Here is a 16,634-nt window from a genome sequence, read left to right on the forward strand (position 1 = left end):
TTTAAAAAAAAAAAAAAAGATGTTTCTAACCAAGACTGTGGTCACAAAGACCACAATAAATAGATTTATTTATTCAAAATCCTTTCTTTGTCTCCTGTAAAACTGTAGGATGATTATGAGAATAATTTCATAATATGACTGTGAGAATTAAGTAAATGCCCTTGTTGTATAATAGTGGTCATGTTTAATAATCAATAGCTTTTCTTTGTTGGAGTATAAAAACAGTATGCGTCCAGAAAACAGTAAAATGCAGAACAATATTCAGTGCTATTCTAGAAGTAAGATAATTTTACCTATGTAATAGGGGCATATAAAAATACAGTCAGCATGAATTCCTTTTTGATCAACAGAATTTAATTAGAAGAGCTACCTGGAGCAAATCAAAAAAGTATTTATCATGGCTATATCTGGCTACAGTGTCTTCTTAAAATCCAAGTTTAAAGTGAATTGATAATGAATAAAAGATAATCTAATACACACCATAATGTGTTATAATACTTATATTTAATTCAGTAACATTGTATGATTGCATTTCATGATGTAGGCTCAATTATGACTAGGCAATCTTTGATATTTTCACATAGTCAAGAGTTAAAGACTAGTTCATAGGATGAATTTACTGCCACCTTCTATTCTACCTTCATGCTAGCATCCACAAAATTTTAAAGTTTCTTATTTTGTAATTTGTTCAGGGACTAAATCAAGAGCCACGTAAAAGCTTCCTTTCCCTATGTATCAAAACAAAAATTTTATCCCCTTTGTATGGTCTTCTACCAGGCTACTCAACTAGTCTGCATCCATGTCTCCTACAAGGTTATATACTCCTTTAGTTATTATATTCCTACTACTATATAAAATTACTTATTTTTTTAGAGTATCTGTTGGTTTACTATATACTCTTCCTCCTATTCTATACCCATTACGAAATACTAATTTGGGGGGAGGGGGTGTCCTCCCTGGTGGTGCAAGGGGATAGAATGCAGCACTGCAAGCTGGCCACAGCCACCTCAGTGTGAGTTCGATCCCCAGCCCCCAGGTGATCCAAATGGCACGTCAGACCTCTCCTGACACGCCCCCTGTTCCCCTCAGTAGTGTATTTTGTCAATCTGCCTGTCCTGCTCCACACTGAATCTTCTCACTGCCTGTACATCTAGCCAGCACCCCAGCTCTGTATGCGTAAATAAATAAATGAATCTTAAAAAAAAAAAAAAAACTAATTTTTTAATTTTCTTTATTTTCATGTTATGGCTTATAGAAGGATTTAATTATTTTATTGGCCCAGTACTTAAATTATTTCAAACACAGTAGGGTATGAAATCTAAAATGTTAATGTGTAATTAGAACTAGATTATATATGAAATATGAGGGGAAAATTCTAATAGGTAAAAATGACTGTAGTCATTCAAAACTATAAATACCTATCTCTGTGGAAAATTATAAGCTGCTCACTGTAAGAATCACAGGCTCATTGTAAAAATAATGGTAGTATATATTAGTTAATACAGCCAGTTTTAAATGGCTGATTACATGAACCATTAAATCCATACAACCCCCCTTACATGTATTTATTAACATCCAACTCACAAAGAATTAGTAGGTAGCTTAAATATCTACTCAAAAAGCAACATTAAAAAGCAGTTATACAAACAAAAATGTGTAAAATGATGTAAAAATAAACTTTTGTAATAATTAAAAAAAATTTTAAAAAAGCAGTTATACAAACAATGTTAACATTTGGTGCTAGTGATAAAATCTTCTAATGGATAGTTGTAATGGATACCATGACTTTTTGTTTTAAATTATGTGAAGAAATACGAGCCTGTACCCCTAAATCACAAATAGTTTTATCCAAAATTACCAATAGAAAATGTAATCTAAAAAGTAGAAAAATATATATATGCAAGTAAAACTGAGTAGGATATTTCTAGATATAAAGCATATGGAATAAAACTAAAATTGTGATCTTTTATAAGAATATTTTTTATTCTTTTAAGTGTTTCACTGTGAAGAAATTAATCAGTGGACTAGAACTGACATTCATTTCTAAAATGAAGTAGTATTTACTTAGAGGAATGCGCAGTATTCATTGCACAGATCATATGCTCTTTTTTCCTGTATCTTTTTATTTGCACAAAAAAAAAATAAGTACGTTTGTATTACTGATAAGGACCCAGAGAATCAAGCAAAGGGATATCAAATAAATCTGTTCTCACATCTTCTTCCACCAAATTCAAAATTGAAAAACTTTCTAAGTAGGTTAATTTCATAGGCTTAAACGAGGATAATTTATGTGGTCTTTCTTAAACACTAAATTATAAATGTTTATTTAAACCACTATGTAGAAACAGTAATTTGTTTCTGTCTCCTCAAAAAACAAGCAAAAAGTTAATTCATCCCATTATGCTTACTTGTCCAACTATCCTGCTAGGATTCTGATCTGTAAAAACACATCATCAGGGGGCCTCCCTGCAGCACTACAAAGCAAAGAGCAGCACTATGAAACTATCCACAGTCACTGCAGCACGAAACTCAATGCAAAGAGCAGCATGTGAAGCTATCTGCATTCATTTCAGCATGAATTCGATCCCAGACCAGGGAGCTGACCCACATGGCACAGCAGACCTTTCCTGTCTCACCTGCAGCTCCTCTCAGCAATGTATTTCAGTTGATCTGACTGTTCTGCTCCCCACCCTGTCTCTAGTGAATCATCTCACCCCCTGCACCTCTGGCCTGCCCACCCACAGCTCTTGTATGCATACATAAATAAATATTTTTTTGAAAATCATCAGCAAGAAATACTTGACAGAATATTATGTAAAGTTTATTTCTTTTGTCAAGTGTTTTGTGGAAATAATCATATAAAATTCAAGGCTACTATGTAATCTGTGCATCGAATGCCCTACAAAATAAGAACTGCCAACTCCTAAGTCTTATGAATAACTAGATAGTATTTCTGAGTCCCAGATATGTCCAATTGTTAACCAGATTATAAAGGAACCATGTCATATGTGGACATATATATAATTCTTGGCAAGTGTATTAAATTATACTCATATGAGTTTAAGCCCTGTAGTTGAGTATGGGAAAGAATGACCTGTCTTATTGTTGCGACATAATGTACCTGAAGGGCAACTTAGGGATTTTTCACAATGCAATTTTGACAAAATATAATTTTTGTCCCATGCCCTAACTTATGTCCCAGCTATAAGCTATTTAGCATGTATTTCTTATTAATCTTTTCTTTGATTTACTTTATTCTTGGCCACTTAAAAAAAAACAACTCTTAAGACCAAACATATATAACTTTTTTTCAAAGTAAAACTGCCAGAGAAATTTGTTTACTTGCAAAAAGCTTGAGGTCTGAGGATTCCACTTCTCCTCTGGTCTTCCATGCCATGTATTTAAGATGCTTAAACAAACCTGAGGAAAAGGGGGGGGCGGGGGGGGCGGAGAAGCATAAACAAATTAAAATAGGACTTTCTTTTAAAAAAAAAAAAAAAAGACTTAGAAAAGAAATGCTCTCATGCCAAAATATCTTGGTTATGTGCCCAAACAAAACCCCAAGGATTGAGGCATTAAATTGCCATCTTCAGAACTGATCCAGATCTACATGGCGTCCATTTCCTTATAATGAAAAACAAATAAGCAACTATTACATGTTAATATTGTAAAATATAGTCTGAGATGAAGAACTTTCAAAGTTTATAATGACAAAATTTTGAAATCATGATGCAGCTTAATCGAAGAGATTTTGATTTCACATTTGCCTGTATGTTCACTTTGTTGCAATATATTGTTTTGGCATAAAATCTGGCTTCATACAAATATGAAATTGGAAGCAGAAGGGTCTCACAGACTCCCTGAAAAGGACTTGAGGATCCCCAAAGCTCCCTGAAAATATTTAAGACACCTTAGATCCTAACCACTCAAAGGAAGGGAGTGAGCTCAAATCACTGGCCAAAACACAAGCCATTTGTAGGGGGAGAGCTGGCGACTTTTTTTCTGTATTTGTAACCTAACAGTTTCATATTACAGGCAACAGATTCAGAAAATTGGCACTCCTTTAAAAAGCAGATGTACATTTCTTTGCTATTCTATAAATGCTCTGTAAAAACAACAATGCTACCTACATACTTTAGTTCGCTTAACAGGCAATTTCATAATTTTAATAAATCTGCATCTAAATAGCTTTCTGTTATTTAAAGCAGTCAGACAGACATACAAGTTTGATTTTTAGAGCATCCCTATGACTAATCAATACAGACTAACCTATCTATATAACCTATAGGTTATACAATCTATAACCTACCTATACAACCCACAGTTAAATGTTGTTACAGGTATGAGGTACAACAAAGAATATTTAATTGAGAATACTAGGCTCTCAAGTTCTTACTGATTTCCCTATACCAGAAAGTGTTAAACCAGCTATATCTTAAATAAATATTCATTTTGTTTTTACTTAAACTCTATTCAAGCTCCAGTCTCTCCTGAGTAAAGCCCGCACTGCTATTTACTCTTTTCTGCAGTTATATCTGACCTCTCCTTTGCTGCCCCAAAGAAAGCAAACTCAATTTCTACTTATATATCCTACAAACTAATTCCAGTTTTATGAACTAATGATAAAAAGAAAATGGTAACTTGCAAGCACAGATGTGAGAAAGGCTGTACAACTTTTGAAACTAGCAAGGCAAAAGAGGGAGAACTGGAGCCTTCTTTAACAACCTCAAGCACTTATCATTTGCACATCAGATAAGGAATGTTTGCTTGTGAAGTTCATATATCTATTTCTTCTGAGCTTCTAGTGATTGTTAAATTCTGAATACTCTCAGTGAGGTATGTACTCTTGGCAGTTCATCAATCTGTCCACAATTACTTGGAAAGTGATGACTGTTCTTTTAAATCTAATTTTTAAAAAGGTTTATCAACATATGGGAAAATTTTTATCATACCTCTTTCTCAAGTCTTTTTTGGGAGACAGGAATGAAACTCCTAGTTATAAGAAATTATAAAACATTTTAATAGTTTAAAAATAAATTTACAGTCGATAGTACCATGGAAGTCAGAAAAAAATTACTCTAGTTTAAAAAAAAAGGGTGATAAGCAGAAATGGAATACAGAGTTGACAGTCCAGGCTTTTCCAAATCATTTCATCTTTATGAGATTGTGAAAAGATAAATAGAACTGGAAACACAGAAAGTAAAGAAAGGAGAGAAGCATAGCCATCTGGCCCTGTTAACATCCTGGATAAAGGTAGCTATCAATTAGCCTTGGAGTGTGATGAGTAAGATAGTCCCTCAGTGTTTCCTAACACTGTTGCGTGTTTCTTTCCATTTTGGTCCCTTCATTTTCAGTTCTCAGGCTACTCTTTTTAAATACAGAAGAGAAACTTAAAGAAAGCCATGTGCTTTTGGAAAGATGTTAACTAAAATAACTTTCAAATTACAAAGAAATTTTTTATTACAATAATTTGATGTTAAAAGAAAAGAACTGCAATTCCATTACCTTGCCATCATTATAAAGGTTTGGATTGAATCGTACACTATGACCCCCAGTTGTCTCTAGATTCACAAGAGGGGGTGAACTTGGATAATCTTGAGGGAAATATACATCAAATTCAAAACATCCATTTGCATAAGGAGTGTCTGCTGGACCAGTTATCAGAACCTAGAATACAAAAGAAGCATACATTAGACTATGTTAGTATTCCTAAATTTACTATTTTGAAAAAGACAAGACACAATATACCATGAAAAGGAAGTACCCTTATAGTCTATATATACATCTCTACTAGCATTTGTAACTAGAAATTAAGTTGGATATAGGATAATGCTTAACAAAGACAAAAATCAAAAATATATGTGATCATTTTATGATAAAATAGCCTCCCAAGCAATCATCCTATCATCAGGACTACTGTTTATAAAAAGGAACAGGTAAAAACATAAACAGGTAAGAGTGTATGACATTTCTACTGAAAAAAAGAGCAAAGCAAAAAAGTAAGCAAATAAAACCTGCCACTAGTCAATGGGTGAATAACTCGAGCTGTCCAAGGATGATATTTAATTCATAAAACAAATCAGAAATGTAAAGAAAGCTCCCCTAACACACACATGTAAAATCTTTAAAATTTTCTTGATTCAGCATTCTCTTGCAATTGAAGGCAAGACCACCACTTTACTTAAAACAAGAGAAATACAGACTGTCTATTACTATATTATTGTTACTGAACTCATAGATCTTAGGAATCTGTAAATACATAACTTTCCGGGGGGGGGGTGTCAGGGGGGAGAAAAGAGATTTTGTGAAAAAACAAGAAATGTATCTTGGATAACCTGGAAGAAATCCTGTACTGTGTTTTCTACTGACCATCATTAAGTTCTGCAATAATATGCTCTAGAAGCATGAGATGATGATACAGCCTTTGCTCAAACAGGTATTTTGTTATTTTTCTTTCAAATCTTTTTAGCACTAGTCTCAAGCCACATATTCTGAACAAAGGACCCCTTCACTTATATCCAAAACAAACAAAATTTTTACTGAATTTATTAAAACACGCATTATTTTAAGATTATTGTGGGAGATGGTTGAATAATTAGGTTAACCACAGATACAGGACAAAAATTCTTTTCCCACCTTCATGATGTCAAGACGCTCCTCATCACAGCGAACAAACACACTAGAGGATGAAGACAGAGGCAGTGAGGTTGAAAGTGTCACAGCTTCCTGGGCAAGGCGGCGGGCTCTGGCAGCACTGTTTGCATCATTTGCATTTTTCACCTGAGACATGTAGTGGTAATTTACTTTAAAACCCAATTTCCCATCTTCGTCTTCAGAAACCATCTCAAATGTATCTAAAAGAAGAAAAAACCACTGAAGAAAAAAAAAGAACCAGAACAGACAGTTTTTACAATAAAAAATTTTTAACTAAATCATTAGTCCTTTTTCTACTAAAAATGGAGATTATAAAAGCAAACTATAATATTCATGTAATAACTACAAATATAAGAAATGATTTTTAATCTACAGATGAAGGTGCTAATTATATCAAGTAGATAAATGGCAATGTAAAAATTAGTATATTTCATTTCAAAATGAATAGCATACAGCATTTTTTGTAAAAAATAAAGACAAAATAAACTTTTGTAAAATAAAAAAATAATACATAAATAAAGACAAAATGCCAAAAGGCATTCTCATTATATTTCATTTTTAAAAGTAAAATAAGTATATATTTGCAATAATTTCGAGTCAGAAGACAGAAATACCAAACTGACATTTACTTTTGTGTTTCTTTTGGAATTTAAATTACTAAAATAAAAAGATACTAAGCCACAAGGGAAAAAGCTATCTTCTGTGTACATCAACAGAACATAGTTAATGGACTAGTTCTTAACCATATATTTGGACAGGACTTAAGAGTCACTCGGTAGTTATAAGCTACATACACAACAGAAAAGAAAAAGGTGGATTTGAACTTTTCTTCAAATTCAGATTAACCCCATCCTCGACCACTAAAGCAAAGATAGTTTAATAAATTATGACATTATAATAAAAGCCAACTAGTACAAAGACAGTCATTAAAAATGATAACTTTTATCTTGTATGCAATTCTAAATATATGAGAAAATACCAAGAATTTTACCAAAAGTTTACTAAGTACAAGGTCCTAGGCAAGGGACAATAATAAATAAATAATAAACCAGAAACTAAATCTGCCCTCAAGAACATCATAACCTAAAAAATGGATACATCCTATGAATAGGGCCATTGGCACTACAGTATTTAAAATAGGAGTGCTACAATCTTCATTTAACAAATCTTTCAGAAAGAAAATTCATCATCAATTCTAAGTAGAACCATATTGAAGAATATTGAAAGCTTATTTTATGACACCATACATATTACTGTTACTGACCATAAATGTATCAAGACTACTTTCTATCAATAATGTATAATGTATAAACTAGTTTATCTGTCTGCTTCTGCTACATTTTACATATATATGTATGTGTGTATATATATATATATGTGTGTGTGTGTATATATATATATATATACAGATATAAGTAAATTCCTTTGAATTTTAAAAGCAGCAAACAAAAGCAACCAGATATAAACATAAGCTCATCCCCATCTAGAGGAAGCTTTTATATCATTTATCTATAGGAGCAGGATCTATTAAAATAAAAATGTCATTTAATATTTAATTAAAGACAATGACTTTGGTAAGAATGTGCATCCTAATTTTAACTCAGCAATTACTTTTCTGCTAATTTGTCCTAAAAAAAATTCCTAAATGTATACAAATATTTACAGATGATGATGCCATTGAGATGCTGCATGTTATGAAAAACTAGAAATAATTTTAAGTACAATTATTGCTTTTAAAAAGTGATAGTACATCATGTGATAGAATACCAGGCAGTCAAGAAACACCAACTTGTACAAAAGTCATGAAATTAGAAATGTTTGATATATATGGTAGAAAATATGGTTTATTTTGAAAAGTTAAAAGCACATTTTTTTCTGAATCATTCTGAAAGTCAGTGGATAGTAAAACTATACATTTAAAAAATCCTGTTTGGTAGGTATATGACTTTAGGTGACATGAGAGAAGCTTTCCGCTTGACAAACATCAAATCAAGGTCTCCAACACATGACTCTCTAAATTAAAGATAGCAATTTTCGTTTAGAAATTTGTGTGTCTGTACACATATATACATGTAGTAGTATAAGCAATGCATATTGATGTAAACACTGGAATGAAAAAAGTAGCCAATTTATAAACAGAAATGGAATGTGGCTAAACACTTCCAGCTATGTGAAAAACATAGTGCATTTATTAAGTAATAAACATTTGTGAGAACCCAGGAAATAAACTAAAAACTAAAATCCAATAAAATATTGAATTCTAATATATGTAACATATACACAAATACATTTCAGGAGACATTTTCTCCAAAAACCTTAGGACAGAATTTGTTATTTTCCTAATAAAATTAGCTTGATGGTCTCAAATAAATACTTCAGCATTATCTTTGACACTGTCTTCAGAAGGTAGAGATTAATTAATTTTCATTAAATGGAGGGTTAGGTTATGAGTTATTTCTAGAAGGAAAGGTGTAGAATGTTCAAGTATATGTCATAAAAGGCAGTTGTGGCTTCCTGCTGTGGTTTTCTTTCCCTCTTTCTTAGAGAAGTCAGATATAAAGTTAATACTCCTTGTATTTCAACGAGTCCTACGCAGAGTTATACACAGCAAGGAGCGGAGGTCTCCTATCAACAGCCATACAAGTGCATTTGAAAGCATATTCTCCAGACCTCGTCAACTCACATGACAATGACAAGCTCCAGCTAAACATCCTGACTACTGTGAGCTCAACAATTCCTGAATTTTTGACCATGGATATCAAGATGATGGCTAGCTACTTCAAGCACCTAAGTTTAGAGAGGAGTTTTTTGTTTTGTTTTGTTTTTTTAAAGATTTAGTTATTTATGCATATAAGGTCTGGGGTACAGGCCAGAGGTGCAGGAGGTGGGAGGACTCACCAAAGAAAGAGTGGGAAGCAGAACAGGTGGACTGACTGAAATACACTGCAGAGGAGAGCAGCAGGAGAGGTTTGCTGCCCGATATGGGTAGCTCCCTGGCTGGGGATCAAACTGATATTGCAGTGGCTATGGACTGCTTCACAGTGCTATGACTTACCCTCTTGTACCACCGGAGAAGCCCCTGGAGAGGAATGTTTTAATAAAAGAATATCCACTACTTAGACACTAGGTAAAATACTAAATAAATTAGTGAGTCTACACAAAATGACAAATTCTTTAAAATGCTTGTTTGAATTCATATAATCCAATAATAATGATTGAGTGTGGCTACAATAATACTACTATTTGACCTTTTCTGATAACTCTGATTATTTCTGCATGTGTTATCTCCTTGAACATGTTAGTGTTGCATTTCTATAAATGTCACAACCTATCAATGGCTGGCACAATCATCCAAAACCATAGCTCCTATGTCAAAACTGCTATAGTTTTCCCAGACAATCAGGTTATAATTCTCAATTTTTCCAATCTCAAAATGATGAACATTATGAAAGAAAACAATTTTTCAAGCTATGACCAAGTACTTTCATCATTTTCAAATCACTTCATGCATACTATGTATCTCATGTAATCTTTATCTCCTTACCTGGGGAGTAATGAAAACAAAAGCTAAATGATTTATACTGGGGTTACAAAGACAGTATGACAAATAAATGTTTTGACTTCTAATTTATAGCGCCCTTTCTAATTTAGCCAAAGTCGTTTTCGAGAATTGAAAAGAGACATATCCTTATTTGATAAGAGTTTTGGAATGGAAAAAGCTACCAGTGAAAGTGTGTAAGTACATTTTCCAAAGTATATCTATGTAATTCTTAAGTGGTTAAGAGTAGCACATTTAGTTCAGAAGTCCTTGACGCCCTTCAGGCAAAAACGTGTATGTGTACGTGTATATAATATCGTGTGCGTGCGTGTGTGTGTGTGTGTGTGTGTGTGTGTGTGTGTGTGTGTGTGTGTGTGTGTGTGTAAAGAAAAACCATGTTTGCTTGTTTGTTACACATTTGGTTCTGTGTTGTTCAAGATACCTACTGAATCACAGTATCTAAATACAACTATAGAAACAGAAAAACAGATTAAAAAATTATAAAACTTTTCATATATAATATACATAAAGATGGTAAAATATTAGTAATGGTTTAAGAAAGTTTTAGAATCTTTAATTTACTAGAACACATTTTAACACTATTAGAAAGTGATATCAGAGCTGAAGAAAGGAAGATTAAAATTTCAACTTACCAAACTGCAATTTCTTCATCACAGCCACATATTTTTCTTCAAGTGATTTCAGCACTGATAATGGTTTGGGTTTCATAGACACCTTCTTTGAGAATTCACCTAGTTTTTTTTCTGTTATTTAATATTTCAAGATAAGTAACATTAAGTATAGATTTTAGGAGAGTAAAACAAAAACCAATTAACTTTTTACAAGTTCCAATTTTGAATTCCATAATTATTACCAAATTCTTCACAATTATCTTCCTACTATGCCACTTTAAGAATAAATGATTTCTTTCTATTTCATAAGTATAACTAACAAGGCCAGAAACCTTATCAACTTTAAAGCTTAAATTATTGAAATCTCAATTAGATTTCAGCCCACTGGGCAAAAACATCGAAAGTAAGTCAATGCATAATGCAGAATCATTTACATATTCTGTTGTTAATATATGAAAATACCAATTTCAAATAAATCTTTATATAGTTTTAATGTACTACTTTCTATCCAATACAGTGCCATTTTTCAATTTCATGACTTTAAATAGGAAGAAAAATTTATGCTGTGTGCTGTCAGCTAAGTAAACTTAGTCCTTGTAAAAATACACAGTACAGACAAATTTTAAACTAGAACACTATTCATTACTTGGAAACCTGACAAAGGACAAACTTTTAGTTAAGTGAAAGTGCTTATTAACAGTTAACATAAAAAAGAAAGACAGTTTCATTAAGAAAATGAAACAGCCTTGGATAAAATGAAAAGTAGCTTTAAAAGAACAAAATACCTTGATTTGCTTGGCGCAAACTGGTAGTAGCCGCATAAACTATCTCAGCAGTCTTTTGGATATCTGGTACCAAAAGAGTAAGTCCTTCTGGTTCTTGATCAGATGTATCTGGTTTCACTCCTGTTTTAACATTTTCTCTTTTAGATCTGAAAAAAGATTTTTAATATGGAAAGAAATGCAAGGGAAATTAAGATTTTTAGGACTGAAAACTTAGTAAGTCAATAGTTGTGGTTGAAAATCCATGGTGTACATTTCATTTATGTACATTAAAGTTAAATTCACTGCTGTTCTGAAGCCACAGGACAACACCTAGCATAATAAATGTTCTGGGTTTGCTTTCCTTCAGATGCAAAAATAGAGAAAAGATTAACACTGTAGAAATGTCATACTGTGAAAAGATCCAGATGCCTGAGTGTGTCCTTGCATCCACACCTCTAAAAGCACACTAAGACCCCCAGAAATCTCATTGTAGAATTGAGGCTACCAAAGGGGAAGGAAAAGATGTGGCACAAAGAGGAGAAGGAGCCCAGTGAACTTTACTTAGTGGCGGATTATGAGTGCTTTGGTGGTAAATGTAGAGAGTTAACATATTTGAGGAGGTGTGAACCTGTACCTTTGAATCATAGTGTTGTAAACCAATGCTACTTCAATAAAAATAATACAGTAAAATATACATTAAGAGTAATTATAAATACTCAGAAGTAGAGATTCACTTGATAAATGTTTATCCACTGTATTTCAAGAGTTGAGAATCAAAGAACCAGATGGCATTATTAATTTTAACAATCCTATTTGCATTTCATTCAACATACACTAATTTTCAAGGAAAAAAAAGAAAAGGCATATAATACATGCCATACACTAAAACGTTAAACACTAAGTTCTAGGGCCTACTAGCTTTAAAGATATTCTTGTTTTACTCCTTACTAAAGGGTCTAAATGTATCCAACTCTGCATTAAAAACTTAAATCATAATAAACTGTATCAAAGCACGCTTTCAGTTATATAAAAATGTTTCCTTAAGCTTTCTAGATGAATACAGGAGTATTTTACTATAAGATTCACTAGAAATTACAATATCAATTTCCTTTATGTTAGTTTGACTCCCCACCCATTATTACATACTAAACATCATAACCCTGATGCTTAAAATATAAAAATCTATATTTTTGTTAACTTTAAACAAACTGAAATCATATATGAAAATGCTTAAAACATTGCTTATATATGACCTAAGCTATACATCACTTATTTTCCTATTTGTATACCTACCAAGAAAGGACCTGGCTATTAAATTGAAACAACCTTTCACTAAGTTGAGAATGAAGCCGTAAAAACTATAAAAAGAACAATAGAGGTAAAGAGTCCTTAACAAAAATGGTATTATGGTTTTCATATACAGATAAACTGTTTATCTCAAGACAAAAATCTGCTCAGAAACAATTCAATGATTAACTTCGGTAGATACAAACAGGTAAATAACAAAAAGTCACTCAGGTGAGTAGCAAAGATAAATGAATAAATACTAGTATGCATGCATTTTGAATTGGTTCCCACAGTGTATGAAAACAACAATATGCACAGATACTTTTTACTATAAAGTATATACTACCTTACCTAGCAAGATGACTTAACTAAAAAAGGCGATCTATACCTACGATTATGGCTTTTGCTTCTGTATTTGATTTTTTTAATCTTCACTAAGGTATAAGAAGTCACAGGGAACACATGGTCAACTTTTTTTTGCCACTCAGCAATCACTTGGCAGATGTTATGCTATATATCACTCCCGTCATCAAGTTCTGTGTGTATAGGTATACAAATACATATATACATTATCGTGTATATCTATACACATAAATATATAGAGAATCTAGTGAAAGTTTTAAGAATGAAAAAGCTAGAATCAAGTAACTGCTAAAACTGCTAGAATCAAGTAACATATTGTGTCTATTATAGCTCTGAAATAAAGATGAGGTTATAGTTTAACAGTAGATGGCAATTTTGTTAGTAAAGATTTGATTCTGACAGATTAGCTCAAACAGACTCTCATGTAAGTTTACCAAAAGCTATTTACAGTGTCAAAACACTGAGTCATTAAAAGTTTTATCGCCTGTTTGATAGGATCCTACTTTTAATTTGTAAGAACTTTCTCCCAATTTGTAAATGAATCCTAATATTATGGTGTAAAACATTCCTAACTGAATCATAATAGGAAAACGAATATAGCTTGAGAAAACAGAAATTACAGTTTCACCTTAAATAAAATGCTTCCTAAAATATATCATCAATGAGTTCTTTGTATTCTCAATAAAGATTCATAACCTGTCTGCAGTAAAGAAGTATGTGGGAAGGAATTACATTCTTCCAGAATTGGAGTATTTTCTCCTGAAAGAATTAAGAACCTCCGGGATCATAAGTAAACTGCATCAATGCAACACAGGGCATGTTACCCATGGAAAACCACTGATTCCAAATTTGAAAATCTATTCATGATTAGCAATTTCCTACTTCTAGGTTTTAAGTGATAATTAGTAGAAGAAACTCCTATAATTAAAATAGTGCAAATAACTATGGGGGTAAATTTTATGTATTTTAGACCACAAAATAAGTCATTCAAAAAAGCGAAATTGCATGGAAGCTAAAAAAGAAATTTTTTTATATCACAAACAAGACAGACAAGATCATATATAGTTCATATAAAAGATCATGGTTGAATCATAAAGCAGATATATCTTATACCATAACCCAAGGTTCTAATAAATCATTACACGGACAGTCTTAGTGATTTTTGACCAAAAAAAAACACACACACACACACACACAAATCCACACAGGAAGAAAATAGATAATCCCCAAACGTGAGAGTATTTCTGTTTTATGAAGAATATAACCACCCTGCCTAAGGACAACTATAACTTGTCAATGTCTGATATTAAACTACAGCCAGCAGTCTCTTTTCTATAGAAGTTGCAGGTTACTGTCAACCCATATGTAGGCCCAGCTCATGAAAAAAGGCCATACCTTAGCTCACATCCTGAAGTCTGTGTGAAAAGCTATTTGAGTTCAAGGCACCTAGCTGGAAGTAGGTCTCTGAGACTGACAATGGATCCAACATGGTAAAAGCAATCAGCGACGGCCGCTACCATGGTATCCGCTGCTTTGTGCAAACGTTGAATCTGGTTGTGATCACTGCCCTGAAGAAATACGAGGAAGCAACTGAAGTTTCTACTATTGCACAGAATAATCTGCAAACATTTTCCACTATGCTGTGAATTCTAACTGAAGAACTAGCAAATAAAGCAAAGTTTGGCTCTGTGACATAAAATCTGAACTAGGATGTGAGCAAAATGGGCAATCTTTCTTATGAAAACAAAAGGGGGGGATAAACTCCAAAACTCTACATTCAGGTACACTGAACTGATTCTGCTAATACTAGCACCCATTTTCAGCTGGATATTCATAGCACTAAATACAAAATATGAAAATTATGATCCTTTGTAATCCACAAACTGTGAATAGCTCCATAAGCTATTTTCTGACAGAACACCAGGAAAGAGCTCTGCAATCCTCGGCAATCCTGATTCTAAGGTCAAATCTATCAGATAGTTGAGATAAAAAATGTAAAGCACAGAGCCATGCTGAAGACGTAATCTGGAGACTACAGTATAAAATGTCCATATCAATCATTAAGAAATAATGTCTTAGAGGAAGGTTCTAAAATTCTAAGAGAATGAAATATCTACATTTGCCTACACAATAATACATCATTTTGTACTCCACAGGTCTAAGGTTCTTTGCATAAATTGTAGCTTAAAACAAATATTTAAAAACACAAAGAACTTTCAAAAATATTACTGTGGAGAACTAACTGCTTACTGTTAAAGTCTCCAGAAAATAAGAAAATAACTCTTGAAATTCATAAGCAAATGGGGCAAAGACCTTTGTAGGATGACGGCTCTCTGGTTAATTGAGAAAGGTTAGGTTCTAGATCTAGATTCCCTTTCATATGTACTTAAACTCCTTCCAAACAAACATGCTGGTTTTAGATTTTAATATGATTTAAATTAAAGTTTAAAATAAAAATCTTGTCTTGGGAGGCATAAATGAATGACATATGAAAGGAAACTCTCAGGAATGAGAAACCCTTTAAGATTTCTAGATTAAAGTACAATAAATTCTACAGCAGATTAAACATCAGAGGACATAATGAAAGTATCACATGCAACTTCAGAATGCAGTTGCCACAAATAATATTCTTCACCAAAGGACAATCCAACTGAGACAAGAAGAAATATTAAAATAAATAGTGGCATATCTGCTTCCACAACCAAGTAAAAAGCTTAACGATCAGACTTATTCAAGGTGGTCAAAACAAGAAACTTCAAATCCTTCTTGGCTAAGAAATCAGATCTTTTCCATTTTGTAGGTTTGAGAAGCAGAGAAAGAAGAGAAACTGGGAAATGTTTTTCCAAGGAAAATAAAGTTGGGGAATTGGAAATGAGATTTTTTTTTTTCTTAACTGAATGAAGGTCATAAATGAAACAGCTTACAGGAATTAAAAGGTTGATAGAAAATACACTTATTAAAAAATTGGTTGGCAACCCTCTTACCACCTAAAATACGCTCATTAAAAAGTGGGTCGGCAACCCTCTTACTACCTAGTTAGATGAAAGGAAATAGGTATTTCTACAAGCAAATCTGATTATTTTAAAAAATACTATAAATGAAAAGGGAGAAGAGGGGGGCACAATTGACAATCGAGGACTTTCCATGCCTCGGTGGCATGCGTGTTGTGGTAACGTGCACCTGAAGGGTGTATCCGATACCTCCAAATCAACTCTAAGCAATGTTGTGAATCAGTGTTACATTAATCAAATTAAATAAATGCACTTCTTTGCTAAAGAAAAACATTTCAAGAAAGCTAAAGAAAATCACAATAAAAGATGTCTGCTTTAATGGTGTTAAATAGACGTTCAATATCCACAACATATACTAAATAAACTACACAACAGAGTGAGTTTT

At 32.7% G+C, this 16,634-nt stretch overlaps 1 protein-coding gene across 1 annotated transcript in view; it reads right to left on the reverse strand.

Annotated features, from left to right (window-relative positions):
• BIRC6 (baculoviral IAP repeat containing 6) overlaps positions 1–16,634 on the reverse strand; it is a 176,847-nt gene that overhangs the window by 8,697 nt on the left and 151,516 nt on the right. The window contains exons 67-71 of the mRNA XM_004686308.2: positions 11,610–11,755; positions 10,846–10,956; positions 6,637–6,854; positions 5,506–5,667; positions 3,343–3,420 (exon numbers count right to left, since the gene is read on the reverse strand). Of these exons, the coding sequence (XP_004686365.1) occupies positions 3,343–3,420; positions 5,506–5,667; positions 6,637–6,854; positions 10,846–10,956; positions 11,610–11,755 (715 nt within the window). The remainder of the gene's footprint in view (positions 1–3,342; positions 3,421–5,505; positions 5,668–6,636; positions 6,855–10,845; positions 10,957–11,609; positions 11,756–16,634) is intronic.

The sequence above is a fragment of the Condylura cristata genome, unplaced genomic scaffold (assembly GCF_000260355.1).
Source record: "Condylura cristata isolate star-nosed mole 26May11 unplaced genomic scaffold, ConCri1.0 scaffold00020, whole genome shotgun sequence".
Taxonomy (NCBI): domain Eukaryota; kingdom Metazoa; phylum Chordata; class Mammalia; order Eulipotyphla; family Talpidae; genus Condylura; species Condylura cristata.